The following is a 20,192-nucleotide window of genomic DNA, read 5'->3' as shown; positions in this document are numbered from 1 at the left end:
GTATTAAAATATAATTATATGTTGTCTAAACTTATTTGATCTCATTATCGGGTCGGGTTGGGCTTATGTTTTTTTAAAAATAATCGGACTTTGGAATTAGGCCCGATCCGAATTCAGCCCGATCCATCATTTGCATAGGTCTAATTTTTTTTTTCTATTAAAAATGAAATAAATGATTAATTAGAATAAAATAAAGAAACTACCTCTCTTTCTTAACTTCACTACCTTTCAACCCAAACGAGTGGGTTTATTTGGTCAAAAAGATCGCATCGCAGCCCCAAAATTTTAGAACGAGGAGAAGAGAAAGCCGAGGATTCGATCAATCTCACTTCCATCTATCCCCTCCACATGATGGTGAGTAAACACTACATCTCCTTCCACCGATCTCTATCTCAGAGGTTTTGCAGAAAACGAATTGGGGGTTAAGACGTTGCTAATTTCTCGATCCGGCTTCTTGATGCAGGCGTCGAAGCCCATATCAAGCCCAGTCCCCGTCGCCTGGTATCCGTCGCTGGCCGTCCTGATGCTATCGATTGGCCTCCTCCTTACGGCTTCGTTCTTCATGTAAGCTTTCGTCTCGATCTGTTCCTGTTGTAGTCATTTTGGGTGGATTTGTTAATTTGCAATGTGTATTTTGGTTGCTGCGAATTTTTTGGGCCCAGGAAAGAACTGGGAATAGATTGCAGCTGATCTGGCTGTTGGAGTTATTAGTTTTATTGGTTGTTTGTACTAATATACACATCGTAAGAGCAGTTTTGCATTGATATTTATGGATTTAGGATGATTTGCCCCTACATATTTTTTTTGTTCAATGCTCTCGTAATTCAGTTACTAGATCTTATTTTGAGCTGGAAAAGAAATTAGCTTGAATACCTCAAATCTTTCAACTGGAATTAATTGGAGTTATTGCTCCTTTTTAGCCACAGAATGTGGCTAAACTCGATTCATTTTGGCCATAAGGTCACGTCATTTGTTGTTGACTCAGGGAGGGAATGATATGACTAAAAAAACTACCTGACTGGGGTTGGATTTATTCATTATATGGAATATTTTAGTAGCTTTGATTATTAATGAACTTGAATTCTAAGTTGCTCCCTGCAAATGCACGACAATGCCGACACAATGACAACACTTGTGCCTCGAGGCAGGCAATTGGAGGAAGATCTCTGTAGTCTGTGTTAGGAGTGCTAATATTATTTGAATTAGAGGTTTTGATCTAGTCAACCATACTTTAGATGGTAACTGACTGTATGTTTGTAATTTTAGTTTCACTTTAGGCTTCCATTTTGTTAGTAAAAGGCTTAGATAAATGATGATGAGTTTATGCCTGTCAATATTGTCTCTTACTTAGCATGTTTGACTCTTCATGGTCTAGAGAAATATCTTGGACTTGCCATTTCTTTGATGGTTCCTGTTACTTCTGTTTACTTGGTGGATAAGGTGACTTTCAAAAGAAAATTGCACCAATTTCATTAGATATGGATTTTCACAATAGATACACACCATAGTGGAATAGCATGTATTGCCTATGAAGAAGCTGATGAAATATGAATGACAATGCATGCTTGTATTCTCTTTAAACATGTCAATTTGCACATTTATCTAGTTACTTTAGCAAAACATGGCAAGATTTGTTTCTCTATCAGATTTATTTGGAAAATATGATTAAAGGTGGCAGCTCTTAGCATAACTAAGTTTTAGGCATGGAAAAGTTGGATCTTCGTCTTCTACAATTTTTCTGTTATAGATTTCCTTTCCATGGGAGAGCTCCTTAAATGTACCTATGCGTTCCTCATGGCAAAATTGATCTTCTGTTTAGTCTCCTTATGATATCTCTGTGGCCTTGTGGTTCTTCCATGATATTCTTTTCAAAGTCACTCAAGTGAGCAAGGTATCATGGTGTTCCATGTAAGTACCATTGACATCATCATTTTTTTAGCTTATCATGGCCATGCATGGTCCTTGGTGTTGAAGTACAAGGTGTCTTCTAGAATGTTAGTCCTGAATTGTTTTGCTACAGAACTAATATTTCCTCTTCACAGCATGACATTTGATGGTATATTTCTCATATCACATTGTTTAATATGAAAAATATGTATAATGGTATTAATAGAAGTTTGCCATTTTCCTTTTAACTATTAAGCTTCTTTCATCAAGCTTGTATCTGCACCTATTGCCACTTTTTGTCCCCTAATCTTATTGTTAAATGCCAACTAAGCAGTAAGCACCACCAGTGAGCTCACTGTTAAGTAGAGATAATTTTGTGCCACATCTGTATTGTAAAGAAAGACTCTCTTAGGGTTGGAGAACTAAGTTCGAGCTGTCAGAACTTTGAGGCAGAAGTAAAATTCTGAAAACGGGATCTCCAGAAAGACATTTCCTGAGATGCAAAGGAAATATATGATGCTTCTAATTGTGATTTATGTAATTTCCAGATTGAGGATTACACTCTGCATATCAATTGATGGTAATTGCTGTGTTATTCCTGACAATCTTCCTGCTGGATTTGTTTACTTGGGAGTTACTGTGACTGTCAACCTCTCATTCTAGATCAGTCCACTAGAGTTGGATTTTCCTTTTGCTTTAGATCTGAGTTTGATGCTTGGACATTGCATCAATTAGCATACTTTTTGTGGCTACTCTACTCTACCATTACATTCTAAAACAGGATATTTCGCTTATATGAAGTTGAATAGAGTTAATTCTGTTTCAAGGGGTATTGGATTTTCTGTCTTACATGGTGGAGTATTGCAGCTATGAGGCCACTTCATCCAGGCGCAACCGTAGCCTATCAAAGGAGATCGCCACTGGGGCAATCGCATCTGCTTTTCTGGTACTCCTACCTCTTGAACCGATCAATTATCTTCAATTTTTAAATGAAAGTCCATGGTTAGTTATCCAGTGATCAAAGCTATATATCTACCTTTTCTTGTTGCAGGGTTTTGGATCTCTGTTCTTGCTCCTAGCAAGTGGTGTTTATGTTTGATACTAGAGTTACCCAGTCTTCAGTTAGGATGCTCATGAAGAATCTAAGATGATTTTCTTTGTTTGTAATGTGCTCGTCTTTTGGATTTTGAGAGCTTGCATAAGGCGCTTAGATTGTAAAAGATTGTTTCAATGCCCACATATGAGCAGCACACCTTGACTAAATTTACAAATTCGTTTTTTTTTTTATGGTTACTCTTAAGTTATCCGTGTTTATCGTTGGGTTGCTGCTAATCCCACCTTCAGTTAAAAGTTTCGTTCACTTGTAAAATAATAGTATAGTAATTAAATAATAATTTATCTTAATATTAGTTTAATAATATATATTTCTCTATTCTCTTCTCTTCTGTCTAATATTTTTATATTTATCGACTATTATTTTATCCTTAAAAAGGCATCTCTTTCCTCTCTCTTTTATTTTATCTCTTTATCCATCTATTATATCTATTATAAATAATATTTTGATCATTTGCTAAAATATCTTTAGTTTTTCACATCACATTAAGTGTAACAATTGCACCACTATGCCAATTTATAACCAAATAATGTACTAATCTAAACAGGTGTAAGTTGTGTTATGCAAGTTTAGTAATATGAACATAATTATGTTAGTATGAAAGTTATTCCACATGTGAACGCCTAATGTTTATATTTCATACGTGGTGGTCGTTAATTATTGCGGTTGCTATCTAGTTGGATTTCCTTTCCACCTTGCTGCTCGATACATTCAATTCACAAAGTCGAGCAAACAGAAGCAAGTGCACTAAACAATTAAAACAGGATATGTTACTGTATTGTGGCAGAAGTGCATGGGAACGATATTATTAATTACATATTTCAAATAATTAAAACCATTCTAGTCTCAATACATTATGGTTCCTAAGAAGGAAAAATTATTACACCAAACTTGGAAGAAAAATGTAAGGATATTCAAACTTACTTTCTAAGGTCACCAACATACTGACACAACCTAATTGCTACAAATGTGCAAATAAAAAATTACTTACTTAACCATGCTGAACACACAGAACCGGACACTGACCACTAAGAAAAAACCTGTCGATCACGAGAGTAAACAGCCATGACAGTTGCCATTCATAAACCTGTCCAATGTAGCCGCTCTTCATTGTCAGGAACAATAAGGCAAGATTATATCACATATTATCATATCTAACCAACATTTCTCTCAAAGGAGATCGGCAACATTGGAGGGTAGTTCCTCTACCACAACATGGTAGAACTTTTGGATATCAAACAGCATTCTTTCGTCATCACGAGTTACAAAGTTGATCGCCACACCTTTCCTTCCGAATCTTCCACTTCGTCCAATACGATGCAGATAGTTCTCTGACTGGGTTGGCAGATCATAATTTATGACGAGGGAAACCTGCTGCACATCGATACCGCGAGCAAGAAGGTCAGTCGTGATGAGCACACGAGACGAACCAGATCGAAACTCCCGCATTATAATATCCCTAGTGTTCTGGTCCAGGTCACCATGCGTGGCTGAGACTGTGTGATCCTTGCTTCTCATCTTGTCAGTTAGCCAGTCAACCTTGCGTCGGGTATTGACAAAGATCACGCTTTGTGTGATGGCCAAAGTTTCATAGAGATCACAGAGGGTTTCAAGCTTCCATTCTTCCTTCTCAACATTGACGTAGAACTGCTTGATACCCTCCAGAGTGAGTTCATCTCGCTTCACAAGGATTCTCACAGGCTTGTTCATAAACTTGCGAGTGATCTCGAGAGCCTCGGGGGGCATTGTTGCAGAAAACACCCCGACTTGTATTTTGGAAGGAAGAAGCTGGAAGATGTCATAGATCTGAAGAGGAAAAAAGGTATTAAAATAATGATGGTAAGATAAGCAAGCTAAGAACATGACAGGATAGAAACTAGAAAAAGAAAAAATAAATAAATTATGGACATATGATGGTACCAGAGAAGCTATTCATTGTTGCAAGTACAAAGTTCCCATAAGAACAAATCACAAGACTGTATCCAGCATGAACTCTCATAGAAGGAAAACAAACAGCAAACTTTCATTGAGGTATAGCATTATTTGGGATAAAGTATATTGACACAGTAAACATCGCTGATGAGACATAAGCACCATTAAAATGTAAAGTGGTAACTAAAATGTAAAGAGGACATTATGAATGAGTAGTTACACTAGCAATATGAATGTGCAGAATCTATGTTGTGAGTGTCATCTCTACTGGTAAGTTAGTCTAAACACCAGTATTGCCACTTATCTAAGAAATGATATTCCTCAACTTTTTACTGGATCGAATTTGCCAGAACTGTAACTTTTTACTGGATCAGAGATTGAATAGCTAAAGGTAAATACTAACAACTGACTTGAAAACAAATAATGTAAAAAGAGAAGGAACCTGATCCTTGAAACCACGTGAAAGCATTTCGTCTGCTTCATCCAATACAAACATCTTAATATAGCCGGGGCGGAGGGATTGTCTTTGCAGCATGTCAAATACACGACCTGGTGTCCCCACCACAACATGAACCCCACTGGCAAGAATACGTTGATCCTCGCGAACACTAGTCCCTCCAAAACAAGCATGTACTTTCACACCAAGATAGTCACCAAGTGCTCGCATAACTTTTTCTATTTGCTGTGCCAACTCCCGAGTCGGAGCAAGTACCAAAGCTTGGCATTCAACCAATCCATAATCAAGCTGCTGCAAAATGCCAGAACAGAAGGTTGCAGTTTTTCCTGTCCCAGACTGTGCCTGTTGGATGACATCAAGGCCCTTGCAGAACGGAACAATCCCTCTTTGCTGGATTGCAGAAGGCTTTTCAAAACCTAGAGTAAAGACATTGTCAAAACAAAGATATTACCTCACAAAACTATATAGCGAGGTCACTAGAGATTGCATCAGAGAAAATGAAGCAGGAGGAGGCCATACCATATGCGTATATGCCTCTGAGAAGGTTTTCCTGCAGACCCATGACATCAAAAGTGTCATAAACTTCATCATATGATGTAAAAAAGTCCTGCCCATCTTGAGTTAACCTATCCTCTAGCATATAAAGCACATAATAAGTAAATATTGTTGGCGAAATACTTATAATGAGAAATAGTGATGAAAAAAATTTAAATTTATTACAGCTCATTCATTTTTGCATCATAATGTCGTGCATCAAATTGAGATCCTTCTGGTGCCGATCCTGCCATTTCTGCAAGTGTGGAAGTCAAAGTTAGTGTAAAACAGTGACCGAATCACCTTAAGATGGTACAAAGAAAATTACACGACACTCGAAAGAGTCACGTCCAGTGAATTCTCCCTCCCTCCCTTCTGTAACCAGATTAGGACAACTAGTTCATTGCCTGAGTTACATATCTGGGAATCTTTCGAAAAAACAAGAAAAAGGTTTTCGTCCATGCTGAACTACTTCTCCATCACTAATTGCCAGCGAATATATTCTAGATACTAACTCTGTTCCTCGATCCTAGAGATCTGATGCAGTACCTATTGGAGATACCACTCAATCAAAGTGACCGAGAAACAAATCCCTAACAAATCAATAAATTTCCCTAATAAATCCGAGACCACCAACACAAGCGAGCCAAGATAAAGTCGACAATGCTGAATTAGATCAGAATTGCAAAAGGAAGTAAGAAACTTCTAATCGGCTCAAACCCCCTAATCGCCTATTCCACCATGGATAACGAAATCCAACGAGAAAGGCGACAAAGATGAGCTGCAAGATGAGATCCGCACATTACCTTATAAGTCCTCGAGGGAGCGATTTGCCGAAGGGATTCCAAGTCGTGCGAGCAAAAGCCAAAGAGCGCGAGAGAGGAGGAGGAGAGCAAAGGCGATGCTTTATTTATCGATTGAGATAGAAGAGAGGCTCGCCTTTTAAGTAGTAGCTTTTGTTTGTGCCCGAAAGGGCAAAGAACGTGTCGTGGAAGGAGACTAACCTTTTCGTCGAGGAATCGAAGTCGAACTAGGACTCTAGGACTGACTAGTAACACAGCTCGAGTTCGACTCGGACTACACCCGAGCCAGCTCGACCTCGCCTTTCTCAGCACGAATCTTACCATTTTACGTCATCACACACGCACATGGTTAAGATACCCAAAACCCTCAAGCACGTTTACATCATCAATATCAGGAACATTTTACTTCAAATTGTCTATATTCCGTGGGGCACTTTTGATGTCCCTTTTAGAAATATATTATCTTTGATGTCTAAAAACACTTAGATATCGATAATTAATTAATACTTAGATTAGTCTCATCGGTCTGTTTTCACATACGAGTATTATGTTTATCCAGTTAGGACGAAGAATGCATAGCATATGATAGTATAGAATCCCCAAGACGATCGACCTTTGTTGATCTCCAACTTACTGAAGAAATAGTAGAGACTGCATAGCCAAACAGGTCTAGAGTGCCGAAGCACCTGTGGTCTAGTAAACCCTCCACCCCACCAAAGGTAGTCTTCTCTGCGTTGCAAGTAGCAAGACACAAGACGAGGAGTAAGCCGAAAAGGTTTAGAATTGGTCCAGCTAAATGGACGTCAGAATGAAGAAGAGGAGCTCGATCACAGAAGATAAACGAGAAATGGAAAAATACAACCTAACAAATGGTCAAAGCTGGTTTCCTCTGCCATGGCTGTTGAAACCTATGCAACTCCCAAGAAAGACTAATGATACTGAGACGCAAAACAATAATAAGATCACCGAAATAATTATGGCTCCAAAAGGAACTGCTCCAGATGACTCCTCAGTTCTCACCCAAGATCAAGCATTCAGAACAAAAATGACTGCAAAGATGATATCAGGGAATATGAATGCAGTTTTCCAGGGGATCTTCTTCCACTCCTGAACATCTTATAGAGGCTAGATGAGGCATAACCAGCAAATATACCCATGAAAGCCCAAAGAAAAACCATAGCCATTAATAGAATCCTCTGGTTGGAGGGGAAAAGGAAGCCTAGTAATGCAAATACCAAAGTTGGGAGGAAGCTTTAATCCCTTTTAGAATCTCCACACGGATTATAGGGAATTTCTCAGGTAAGGGAGGCTGATGTCACCACCTTTTCAACGCCATTCCCGGAAGCTGCAACCTAATTCCAACTTAGACACAAAACAGGTCAGAGTTAGTAGGTGGCCTGAAGAGGTCATTCTGAACTAGTTTCCATCGAGTTTCTTCATGATCTGAATTTCAAATATTGGCCGATTGTAGCTGGAGATATCCTCACTGAGGGTTTTTAATTTTTTATCATGACGATGACTACTGTGAAAGAGAGTAAAAGAAGAATCAGCAAAGAATTGATAACTGAAATCCAGTGGGTTTGGTTGTCGTCCATGAGAAGGTATGTGTCCGAACGACAAACTCATTGAATTGGGCTAGGCTGCAACAGACAAATTATTGCAAGAATCAAAAGGGAAATAGAATGACAAGATTAAAGAGTGAGCACTTACTAGGAATTTATGTCATAAGTGGAATCTACAGAGGAACCTTGAACTACTTCGTGAGGATTGTGGCTGCGTGGAGCTAGTGTAACACCAGGATTGCATGTTGTCGATTCACTAAAATGCCATCACTCATCAATATCTATGCTGTGCGCATGGAACAAATACTATTCAAAATTTCATAATCAATAAACTTCACAAGAAATAAACTGAACTGCTTGCAGAAAATAGTTGTACGGAGTAACATATAAGTTAACTTTGCAAGGCTGAACAAACACAGACAACTTAATCTGAAGAAATAATGTTATACGAAAGGATCGCCATAATGCTTGCTACAACTTAATCTGAAGAAACAAAATAATATTGGTATTAGATAGATTACATTTGGCCATGTCTGTGCAAGGAACTCAACAATATCATATGCAATGTCCCCTTGGACATCAATCAGCTCTTTCTCAGTTGGGCCCTGAAACAATTTACACAATTATGGTAAATTACTGTTTACATGAGCAGCAGTGCTTAGCTTTCCTAATTTCAAAAACAGTGTCACCTTACCTTAACAACAGAAGCTCCAGTAGCAAACTTCTTTCCTAACTTCTTTGAAGCATCACTGAGCTTTATACCTAAAATGTCATGCAAATAAAGTTTCATTATGGATTGCCCCACTTATAGCTAATTTCAAATTTCTCAAGCACCTTGAAGATTTAAAAAAAAAAAGAGGAACTAAGAATTCCTCTAAACATAACTAACCAAATAAATCAAGGCCTTTCACAACAGTGCCACATTTGCGTTTGTTGCGAATAATCTTCTCAATTACAACTTCTTGCTTCTCCTGCAGGAAAAGAAACTAGTTAATATTTAAAAGCTGGCATTAGCATATGAAGCATATGTAAATCTAAAGTATCATCTGGAGGGCTAGACTAAAAGCACAAGAATTCTATATCCAGAATAATGAGTTATGCAGCCTAGTGATCAATGATATGAGAAAATTGTGCATTACGTTCCTCCCATCAATCTAGCCAATGTAATCATGTCCGAGGTTGACATGGAAGTAGAACCATTAACAATAAAATGGAATGAATGAAAAAACTACTATATCATTGTTACAGTTTATATGAAAAAATTCAGGTCTAGACATAATGGCAACAGAGCCAGAATTTCAGATAAACACAAACTTCAAAAAAGTACTATGGGCTGTTAAAACTTTATAACCTGTTGATGTTAATGACGTCGTTGATGTATTTATTACTTGATAATGGATAGGTGGTTATGTTTTTTGGATGTTGGACTGTGTTTATTTGTACAGCGCCATAGTTTATTATTTTTGTGTACACTTGTTCATAGTATACACTATACAGTGTGCTGTTGGGGTTTAGATTTTGATGCATCACTCTAGCTTGCTCATCTACCTTAAATGGAGGTAGAGATTAGAGTTCCATTTTGTTTTCAATTAAATAGGGCATGGTTGTGCTAAAAAAAAAAAGGAAAAAGAAAAGATTCACTCCTTTTCCCTCATGCAACAAAGGATGGAAACTAGTTGACAATCAGGAAAACTAAGAAACCTTCAAACTTTAAACCAATATTGTTAATAATTGAACTCTGTCCAAAAAGTGCAAATCATTGCTACAAAATTTATGTACAGAAAATTAGATGCCCACCAAGAATCCGCAAATTGTGATAGGTAACTTAAAACTTGCTGACCTTAATGCTCACAAAAGAAGTATCTGATGGATGGATGGATGGATGGATGGATGGTAAATAGACAATACAGAGGGTTGATTTCCCTTGGAGACTATTTCTTATGCAGCATAAAATGACACGAAGACACATTTTAATTAGAATGAAATGAAACAAAAGATCAGGCATTTACCTCACACAACTTCTTGTTAATGACAATGTACACGGTTCAAATTATATCTGGTAAAATCAAAAGCATAATGCTACCTTGTCATGATCTGATATAGTAGAAAATATAAAATAGAGAAAGACTAACTCTAAATGTTAAGGAACCCACCTTTTTCTTTGTTTTACCACCTGGAAGGCGTTTTATTTCTTCTTGCTTAGATGCTGAGGCTCCCCCTGCATCAAGAAGAAAAAAAAAAAGTGCCTAGAAGGCTGGAAGATCACAAGAGAAGTGCAAACCCTGAACCAGTTAACTAACCTCCAACTAAAGCTCAGTATTTCTCTTTCCAATATCCAATTCGAACAGCTAAAAAGCAAATGGCAAGATGTGTCCTCATATTACAATAATTCAATGAACAAACACCCAATCGCACACCTGCGTTAGGACCGGAGGTCTCGCCTCCTCCTCCACCGGAAATCCCCACAGCCTGCAATTGCTCCGCCGCCTTGTCTGCTTCCTTGTCGCTCGCATCTAATCACATGAAACCGAGAAGAACAGTAAGAAGAAGGATCGAGATCGATGTAGACTCACCATTAAGGAGATCAGGGTAGAGACCGGGAACGTTTTGGCGAAGCCAAAGCTTGCATTTCTCGAAGTCGGGACCGAACTCGCGGTACTCGGCGGGGAAGCTACATACGCCGCAGTATAGCACCCAGACTGGTTGCTGCTTCTCCCCAATGGAAGCGAAGCTTCTCTCTCTCTCTTTCTCTCTCTCTCTCTCTCTCTCTCTCTCTTGGTGGGAGGGTAGAAGGGCAGTTTGGAGTGGCGCAAATGAAGCAGCGTGGGGAAGTAAGAGGGGAGGATGGAAAGTGGAAGAAACTACCGATTGGAATTGAACTGCCAAAATGGATGGAAGGTTTCGTCGCTGTTTCATTCGTAAAGGCGCGAGTTTCGGCTACTAGTGACTCGGCACTTATCATCTAATCTTTGCCGACTTCTATAATTTTCTTTTGGAAAATGGTCTCTCATCAAATTTCCTCGCATGCTGCAAATATTTATCCATAAAAGCAATGTTTGTTTCATGATAATTACAATTAACTCACAAAATGAAGACGTATTAGTATATCATAGAAGAAGATTTTCCACACTTAAACAACATACAGTAACAAATAGCGTACAATATTGATAGCTGTCATATTACAAAAGGCGACTCATGCATAAGGCATATCCATGATGAATCCTTTATTTTATGCAGAAAAGAATAGCACCTATACTAGAGAGAAGAGGCTGGAGTTTCCAATCTTTTAACTTTATTCGAGCTGCTCTTTGAAATCTGAGTTCTACAAAAAGAAATCAGTGTGCAGCATCTCTGCTATAGTATTGATCTAAAGTCTTTGCGGGTATGCGATGAAGAAGTTCACGGGGGAATATGCGGAGCAGTGTCCATGCAAGATCAAGGGACTGGAAGATGTTACGAGTATCGTATGCACCTTGTGTCACAAATTTCTTTTCAAACTTGTCAAGGAATTCGAGATAGAGCTGCATATAAAAATACAAATGCATCAGCGCAAAGCATAACAAATAAAGATGCATGCAGTACATGTACATATATGAATGTATGTATATATGATGCTGTAGAGAGAGAGAGACCAAATCCTCAGATGAGAGAGCTTCCTCCCCAACAACTGCTTTCATGGCCTGGACATCCTTTCCAATTGCATAATTGGCATAGAGCTGCACCATGAAATTAATCATGTAAGTCGACATACAAAAATATACCGAATAATAATAAGCACCTAATTTAGCAATAGATACCTGGTTAGATACATCAGCATGATCACGACGAGTCATGCCTTCACCAATAGCACTCTGCGGGTAAACCAAATTAGATGAGAAGTTCTAAAAGTTAAGGTTGTGCGTGTGTGTGTGTTACAAAGAAATAGCATATATAAAATTCACCTTCATCAATCTAGATAGAGAAGGCAGGACATTGATAGGTGGGTATATCTGAAAATATAAGATGTGTAAGTCTTCAAAACATAAGCAAACAAAAAAAATCTCAAGTTGCCTAGGAAGTGCTGGCATCTTTCCAAAGATGCATGAAGCAATGAAAGATGCCTGGAGGGTTATATGCATCTTCATTTATGTAGTAGTAAAGCCTGCATCGTACCTGACGATTATAGAGCTGTCTATCGATGTATATTTGACCTTCCGTGATATAGCCAGTAAGATCAGGAGTTGGATGTGTGATATCTATTGAGCAAAAAGACCAGAACAAACATGTTTAGACATGACATTGCACACATCATACTAAGACACCAAAAGAATCATATCTGCGATAAATCATAAGCCAAAGGTGGGTTCCTAGTTGGACCCTCAGAAAATGAATCAGCAAAGAAAGACCAAAACAGAAACCATGAATAATGGTCCATTGAGTGATACACCATTATCTCATGGAGATCTACAAGATTATAAAACTGAAAAGGATATAATTGAACAAATAAATTGATAAAATACATGGAAGCAGAAAGTTTGGATCAATTACCATCATTTGGCATCGTTAAAATGGGTATCTGTGTAATGGAGCCTTTTCTTCCTTCTATACGCCCAGCACGCTCATATATGGTCGCCAGATCAGTGTACATATACCCAGGGTAACCACGCCTACCTGGCACCTCCTCTCGTGCTGCTGATACCTAAGGATAAAATGCATAATTTGCATAAGCTAAAGGAAACAGAATTCACACTTGACAACTATTTTGTGCAGGCAAAGCAGGACAAGAACTTAATAAAATTATTATTAACTATTAAGAATATAGAAGGGCAAACCCGTACAAGCATAGAGCTTCGAAATGATCCTAAATGAATAAAATGCAAAGCCTGAGCAAATAGTACTAGGGCATCAAGTAATTGCAAAGTATTGGTGTCACAAACAGATACAAACTTGAAAATTTCAATTCTGAACTTCATACTACTGATGTCATACGATCAACTCAAATCTGGTGCATCACAATTTACAAGGGAGCCCTTCTACCAACTGCAATGTTTATATTACATATATAGTACGAATTAACAGCTCTTCATCTTTGAGACAATATATAACTCAGTTTCTTCATAAAGAAAAGAATGTACATCATAGCAAGCTTATATATGCAGAAAAGCATAATTAAGAGATGAATATACTTGCAGAAAAGGATGAATAGAGAAGGTTCCTACCACATCCTCAAAGTATTTACCAAATAAAAAGGAAACCACTATGTGACTTGAGCATGATAACAATAGGCCAGAAAGAATAAGAGATAACAAGATCAATACCTCACGGAGTGCATCAGCATATGAGCTCATATCTGTTAGAATGACGAGAACATGCTTTCCACATTCATAAGCTAAATACTCTGCAGTCGTGAGTGCAATTCGAGGAGTGATGATGCGTTCAATTGTTGGGTCATTGGCCTGCATTAAAGACCATGGCAGGGTTGTAACTTGTAACATCAAATGATGTCAAATTGCACACTGACAACTAAAAATAACTAGAGTGCCATAAGTTGCCACATCGAGTTCAAGAGAACAGATAATTTTTCAAATTACCAGATTTAGGAAAAGTGTGACCCTCTCCATTGAACCATTTTCCTCAAAATCACGCTTGAAAAATTGAGCTGTTTCCATATTTACTCCCATAGCAGCAAAGACAATGGCAAAATTGTCTTCTTCTCCACCCTGCCGATTGATGAAAATACGCACAGTGATCACGATAAAAGAAATTAACTTCATACATAAATGCTTGAATGCCACTAAAAGCTTCAGCTTCTTGAATGAGAGCTTAAACACTGGATCATATTGTCACATCCCACTTAGAGTAGCAGTAATTTCTGTGTTACATGTTTATGCTTCCTAAATGTTAATTCTTTTATCACAAGGTTCAAATAAAAATAACAAGCTTAATTGCAGATAATTTAATGAATCAAGGGACGTAGTAATAACAAAATTAACCTCAACTTATTGGTCATCCACTTCCATTCATATAAAAAGGGTGTTTTGCACGAGGCTCGCACAAATGCAAGGTATGTGGAAGGAAAGATGTAAGACAGCCTCGCATTGCTGTTAGTGCCATCACATGACTTGAATCAGTAGCCACAAGTGCGTATCGCCGAGCCTTATTATCACTTTAAGTGGCACTCTCCAGCCTCTTCCATTTGTATACATTAATAATTAACCACCAGAACAGATTTATGACAAGTTCAACAAACAAGAACGGTGTCCAGAAACTTGAGTTTTATACAAACTGCTAATCCTGATTGTCTGCTTAATAATGATTAGAATATCAAAAGGAGGGCATAATTTAACAAGATATCGGTCTTTGAAAGCAAAAGTCTATGTGTCAAACAGCATTTATTCAAGTGGTCATTAACCTTAGGACAAGAAACATCCTACAGAGAGTGCATGAGACATAATATTGGTTTTATAAGCACCAGTTGTAATTTTGTACAAATGGTACTGCTACAGATCACATGCTGCATAGCTTTTGTACCTCCAACAGATTGTCAGATTTCTCCAGACGTTTTACAAGGCCAGCCTGACGACAAATTTGAGCAGCTATTTCATTATGAGGAAGACCAGCAGCAGAGAAGAGGGGAATTTTTTGTCCTCGAGCAATAGAATTCATGACATCAATGGTGGATATCCCTGTCTGAATCATCTCCTCAGGATAGGTTCTCTCACTAGGATTGATAGAACTTCCTGGAATAAGGTCATGAGAACATACAATATTACAATATCACTTGAGAGGACATATGGTTAAAGGAAATAGAATTTTGTTTCGATGCCTTTGTTAGTTATCCACCAAAACTACGTACCAGATATATCCAAGTAAGCCTCGGGCAATATTGGTGGACCATTATCTATAGGCTTTCCAGAACCATTGAAAATGCGTCCAAGCATATCAAGTGAAACAGGAGTTTTCAGGACCTGCAAAGCCAAAAAGGTCGTGGATTCAGTGAAATCAGTGATATCAGGAAATGGATATAACAAATGGCAAAAACTTCATGAAGTAAAGAACACTAGCACAATTTCCAAATTATTTCATCATCTCAGATAATTGAAAAAATATATACATTCTCTATTTCAAGATTTTTCACTCTTGAACCAGACTCTCTGGACTTTGGAAAATAAGTCCAGGTCAAGTAGAGGCAGTTCCACCAACTTTGCTGATAAGTAGCATGCCATGGAGCGTCCCTTCTGAACTACTTCATATAAAGAAGTAAAGAACTAAGATGGAGAAGCATGCTGAACATCCTTCTCATTCTCACAGCCAGTGGAATGCACCAACATAAGGTTTTAGTATTTTACTATTTTATACCTTGTTAAAAAATAAAAAAAAATAAAAGATGTAGATGTAATATGACAATAAAGAGAGAGCTATGTACAATAAGGCCACGGGTCAATCACCTCGCCAGTAAACTGCACAGTAGTGTACTTGATGTCTATTCCAGAAGTTCCTTCAAAGACCTGGAAAACATGAATGTGTGTCAAATGCTCTATATACGGAAATGCCATCACATAACAAGAAACAGAAAAACATTAGAAAGTTAGAAGTGATGCACAATACAGGACAAATAGCAAGCCGAGATGAGTTATATTTGTTGCAAAATGTCTGCACCAGAATCCTAATGCAGATGAAACAAATCAAATTAGTCCAGAGGAGAGAGTAACCTGCACAACAGCCTTTTCTCCATCAACTTCCAGGACTTGACCACGACGAATTGTGCCATCTCCCAGTTGAATATTCACAATTTCCTGATACTTAGGGCCCTGAAATAGATTTCGAGGAGGGAAGAATAACTATCATACCTAGATGAATGTTTATGATGTTCCATGATAAACAGCAAAGGAACAATATTTGATTCAATCTACAAATGAATGAGATATGTACCTTAACTTTTTCCAAGATGACCAAAGGTCCTGCCACTCCAGAAACTGTCCTGTACTCTGTATCATAAGGGAAGCTAATTGAAATTGAATACCTAAGATCCCAACAATCAGAAAAGTTTCAATATAAACTACTGATGCATAACAAAATCAGGCACATGTTTCTCTGGAAGAATCACAATGATTGTAGACCAGGTTCTTTTCCGGAAACTTCTTATAACCAAGAGGCAAGAAGAGTTTAACGAGTCGTCGATACACACTATTGTAAAGAGCATCAACATTCCATAAGTCAATAAATTAGGTCTAGGTAGTAGAAAGTCTTTAATCAAAACATTACTATAAGAAAAAGATAAAGTGAAGCCTGCCAGTGAATATTTACTGTCTAATCTAGGTAAATGAGATTCTAATATTGCATTTGAAAGGTCATACTTAGGTTCTTCTTCTTCACATACACCTTTTTTAGATGATGAAGCTCCAAGGATTTTAAAAATTACAGTCTGAGAATAATAGGTGCACTTCAAGCATTGCAAGTACCATGATCCACAGATGAAAAAATTGCAATTTTAAGTCCTCTAAATATGGTTCTAGAAAAACTACACACAAAAAGAAACACAATACTCATAAAAAATAGCAACTAGCCTAATGATTAGCACCACATACCCATGCCAATCTCCAATGATCCTTCTTCCATGTCAGCACCATCCTTGGCAAAACCCATATTGCAATAACAACCTGAAGCACGAGAGCAACATTTAGCAATCTAAACCATAGGTCGATTTTTCTAGACACGCCGAAGTCAAAGTAGAGACATCATCGAAATAGAGGTTCAAGCTTTTAAAAAATTCATCATAACCAATGAAATCAAATACGATTCAAATCATTCAAGCAGTCTTTAAACTCACATAGATCTCCTACCGACTCACTAATCAATACTTCCAAAATCGAAACAATGGAAGATTCCTACCGAGAATTGATCCTCTCCTCGTTACAAGATCAAATCAGAAAAACCTCAATTCAATTTCTTGCCATTTGAATCACTAAAATAATCGAGGCAGAAAGCGAGCAGATCTCATTAACAAATCCAATCGCAACAAACTGGGTAGAAAAGATCCGCAATTTTTTTTCAAAATTATAAGAGAAATTAACAAGAATTAAGTAGAAAATAAGCGAATTTAGGGCAAAACGCACCTCGGATTAGACCCGGAGAGGAAGAGAGAGAGAACAGGGAGACGAAGAGGAGGAGACGAAGAGGAGTGGAGGAACGAAATAAAAATAAAAATAAAAATAAAAATAGAAAAAAGAAGCACGAATAATAATGCTCGCAGTCTCCATTGAGGCGTACCCAAATATCTCCCCCAGTCTCATAATAACCGGGCAAAAAGCTAGTTTGGGGTACTTATTGGGTGTCAATTTCCAAACCTATCAATCCGAGCCACGTCTACAGCGACGGGCATGTATAACGTGAGGATAATTTTTGGCTGACTTCTGAGCGGTAGCCGTCAGATCAAAATTCAACGGTGATGGAAGCCAGAGTGGATTTACACCGTCCGATATGTGGGGTGACTGTTTAGGTGTTGCCACTTGTACGGTTGTGATCGGGGGATCACCTCGTCGAGTAAGATGTATAGATCTGGGAGAGATCACTCCATGTGGATTGTGGCTGCACGTTTGCCACCTCGACAGCTGGTTAGGGCCACCTCATAATTAATAATTTCCATAACGAGAGGGCGAGATGCCTACTCAAAAAGTTAGCCGAGTTCGGATCAGGTTATCTCAAACTAGGAGGTGCTTATGAGATCGATCAGGTTGTTTTTGAGTCGAAAATATTAGGCTAACTTTAGGCCTCAGTCTAATCTTCGTTAAGCTGAGTAAGTGGGAGATGAGATTAGTGGGGAAGAGACAGATTTGCGAGCTAAGTCATTGAGTCGAGCACTGCCCGAGAGCTGATTTCGGCTAAGAATGGATAAACCTAATCCTACCTGAACTTTGAGTAAGGAGCAACCAGGCTCAATTTCGATTCGAGCTTAATTGTTAAACATGACCACATGTTTATTTAATAAATAAGTTAGGTTTTTTTTTAACATAAATATGTGTTAGCTTATTATACAAGTTACACGATTGATACACATAAGCCTCAATATGAACATAATTAGAGCTAAACACCTAACCCTTTAATAGCCTCATTATCGAATCCCTCTAATCTTTTTTTTTTTAAATATTCTACTGTAAATATATAACTAAATATTAGATTATCCATGCTCTCTAGATTAGAAAACTATTTAAATTATTTCACACATAAGCTCAACTATAGTTTTAGTCTTAATTTTACTTCATATATCATATCAAAAATCTTCTCTCCTCTCTCCTATAACCCACCCATCCATTCCATTACATAAATTTAATATCACATTAAAAAAAATTTATTCTACCACTGTTCAAGCTTATAATTATACATCATATTATCCTACTCTAGATTAAGAGTATGATCTTGAGAGTAAAGGATTAGAGTACTTATTCTATAATTTTTTTTTCTTAAATAAAGTTCCTACAAGACAAGAATACAAGAAGTTCCATGCATACAGAAGATGTTGAAGCTCTGGTATCTAAAGAAAACCGACTTGCATAGTAAGCATCGAGAGCAGCAAAAGATGCATACTTCGGATAGGGAACTCAGCCAATTACAATGTATCCGATGCCGTCAATGGTTCATAATTCTGAGATGCCAACAAGAGGACCCAAACAAAGACACCTTTTCCATTGGCTGATCACAACTACTAAGAGCCAGCCTAGCTGTTACTAACCTCTCCTTGATCAGAGCCAGAGGGAGGAGGAGATTGATGGCCTTGCCAAGTTGCCTGCGCTCTAGCATTAATGCAAGAAAAATCTACGCAAGGATCGTTCACCCGGGCGGCCGCGTCGAGCTCTATGACCGGCCGATCCTCGCAGCAGAGATCATGATGGCCAATCCTCGATGCTGCGTCGCGTTCCCCGAGGTGTTCCGCCAACCGACGGCGGTCGTGTCCCCTGACACTGTGCTCACGTTAGGCCAGAAGTACTACGTCGTTCCCGTGAGCACCCTGAGGAAGCTTCGGAGGCATGATTCGCCTTCTCTAGCGCTTCCCAATAGATCACATGATGGGTATGATAAGCGTAGTGGATGCTTCAAACCTTTGTTTGCGAGAGGAAAGAGTAAGGGCCAAGGCATGAGCTTTAGCATGGATGAATCTTTCGAGCTCATGAAAGAGTTTGAAAGGAAAGGAGGCAACGAGAGTTTGAGAAGGGAGATGAGAGGCTCTCGGAGAAGGCGATGGACTAGTTCACCAGGTACACCATCTTGCCATTGGCAGCCAAGCCTTGAGAGCATAACCGAAGAGTAGCAGCAATATCTTTTTAGCTATTATGTCCTGCAAGCACTTCCGGTCTAATGTAAGAACCTGCAAGTGGCATACAATCATTTACGTACTTGGGAGCTATAGATGGATAAGGTAGTAAAAAATGTATTATAGTAATACTAGGCCTTCATATTCTACAATGACCAGTGCAGCTAAAGGATATAGTAACTAATACTAGGCCTTCATGTTCTACAATGACCAGTGTAGCTACAGGATTCAGAGGGATCTTTCTTGCAGCAATAGGTGCTGATTGAAATAGTTAAGCACTAACCTGATTAACAGTCTGCAATATATTATTTGAATGATGCATCTCAAACCCATACATTAATTTTCGGCATGCACAAAGCCTGAGCAGAATCAGATATAAAGATCATTGGTATCTCATTTAAGTCATACAAAATTTACCATTGCTTGAAGTCCAAGAGTAATAAACTGTGGTGCTTGCATCTGACATCTTTTCAAGCTTCCTTAGAAATTATCTATCAGTAAAGAGAAAAGGATCAACAGAGCTTGTTCAGCACCTGCAGGTACCTTTTTGCCTCTCCAAAAGCCATACTCTTGCACATATCCTTCAATTATGCGTTCCTTGCTACAAATTTCTTTA

General features: G+C 38.2%; 5 protein-coding genes across 10 annotated transcripts; 2 read left to right on the top strand and 3 right to left on the bottom strand.

Moving 5' to 3' along the window:
* Positions 1 to 201: 201 nt before the first annotated feature.
* On the top strand, positions 202 to 3,150 carry LOC140782917 (uncharacterized). Its single transcript, XM_073129797.1, has 4 exons — positions 202 to 354; positions 464 to 564; positions 2,755 to 2,833; positions 2,939 to 3,150. The coding sequence occupies exons 1-4, from the start codon at positions 349 to 351 to the stop codon at positions 2,984 to 2,986; spliced, it is 234 nt and encodes a 77-aa protein (XP_072985898.1). The 5' UTR covers positions 202 to 348; the 3' UTR covers positions 2,987 to 3,150.
* Positions 3,151 to 3,779: 629 nt separating this feature from the next.
* On the bottom strand, positions 3,780 to 8,455 carry LOC140782330 (eukaryotic initiation factor 4A-1). Of its 5 annotated transcripts, none has more exons than XM_073128842.1 (5): positions 8,438 to 8,455; positions 6,111 to 6,180; positions 5,910 to 6,023; positions 5,376 to 5,806; positions 3,780 to 4,807 (listed from the first exon to the last, which is right to left on the bottom strand). In XM_073128842.1, the coding sequence occupies exons 3-5, from the start codon at positions 5,950 to 5,952 to the stop codon at positions 4,172 to 4,174; spliced, it is 1,110 nt and encodes a 369-aa protein (XP_072984943.1). In that variant the 5' UTR covers positions 5,953 to 6,023; positions 6,111 to 6,180; positions 8,438 to 8,455; the 3' UTR covers positions 3,780 to 4,171. The 5 variants fall into 5 exon arrangements, with proteins under 5 accessions (XP_072984943.1, XP_072984939.1, XP_072984938.1 ...); XM_073128838.1 differs by having other exon boundaries at positions 5,910 to 6,016; XM_073128837.1 differs by lacking the exon at positions 8,438 to 8,455 and adding an exon at positions 6,731 to 6,883 and having other exon boundaries at positions 5,910 to 6,016.
* LOC140782331 (translation machinery-associated protein 22-like) lies at positions 8,438 to 11,269 on the bottom strand. Of its 2 annotated transcripts, XM_073128844.1 has the most exons (7): positions 10,887 to 11,269; positions 10,707 to 10,802; positions 10,443 to 10,507; positions 9,179 to 9,260; positions 8,984 to 9,051; positions 8,811 to 8,894; positions 8,438 to 8,575 (listed from the first exon to the last, which is right to left on the bottom strand). In XM_073128844.1, exons 1-7 carry the CDS (start codon positions 11,203 to 11,205, stop codon positions 8,564 to 8,566), a joined length of 726 nt encoding a protein of 241 aa, XP_072984945.1. In that variant the 5' UTR covers positions 11,206 to 11,269; the 3' UTR covers positions 8,438 to 8,563. The 2 variants fall into 2 exon arrangements, with proteins under 2 accessions (XP_072984945.1, XP_072984944.1); XM_073128843.1 differs by lacking the exon at positions 8,438 to 8,575 and having other exon boundaries at positions 8,692 to 8,894.
* A 96-nt stretch (positions 11,270 to 11,365) lies between these two features.
* On the bottom strand, positions 11,366 to 17,558 carry LOC140782329 (V-type proton ATPase subunit B 2-like). The gene is made up of 15 exons (XM_073128836.1): positions 17,385 to 17,558; positions 16,857 to 16,928; positions 16,201 to 16,256; positions 15,981 to 16,079; positions 15,717 to 15,776; positions 15,125 to 15,236; positions 14,800 to 15,008; positions 13,860 to 13,988; positions 13,587 to 13,724; positions 12,817 to 12,967; positions 12,442 to 12,524; positions 12,231 to 12,278; positions 12,087 to 12,140; positions 11,922 to 12,005; positions 11,366 to 11,810 (listed from the first exon to the last, which is right to left on the bottom strand). The coding sequence occupies exons 2-15, from the start codon at positions 16,912 to 16,914 to the stop codon at positions 11,625 to 11,627; spliced, it is 1,467 nt and encodes a 488-aa protein (XP_072984937.1). The 5' UTR covers positions 16,915 to 16,928; positions 17,385 to 17,558; the 3' UTR covers positions 11,366 to 11,624.
* A 1,475-nt stretch (positions 17,559 to 19,033) lies between these two features.
* Positions 19,034 to 19,573, top strand: LOC140781386 (uncharacterized). Its single transcript, XM_073127333.1, has one exon. The coding sequence runs from the start codon at positions 19,034 to 19,036 to the stop codon at positions 19,571 to 19,573; it is 540 nt and encodes a 179-aa protein (XP_072983434.1).
* The last annotated feature ends 619 nt before the right edge of the window (positions 19,574 to 20,192 follow it).

This window comes from Typha latifolia, chromosome 2 (genome assembly GCF_019914945.1).
Source record: "Typha latifolia isolate L0001 chromosome 2, TyphaL0001v2, whole genome shotgun sequence".
Classification (NCBI taxonomy): domain Eukaryota; kingdom Viridiplantae; phylum Streptophyta; class Magnoliopsida; order Poales; family Typhaceae; genus Typha; species Typha latifolia.
Note: the sequence above shows the minus strand (reverse complement) of the source record. Positions and strands in the feature narration are given on the sequence as shown.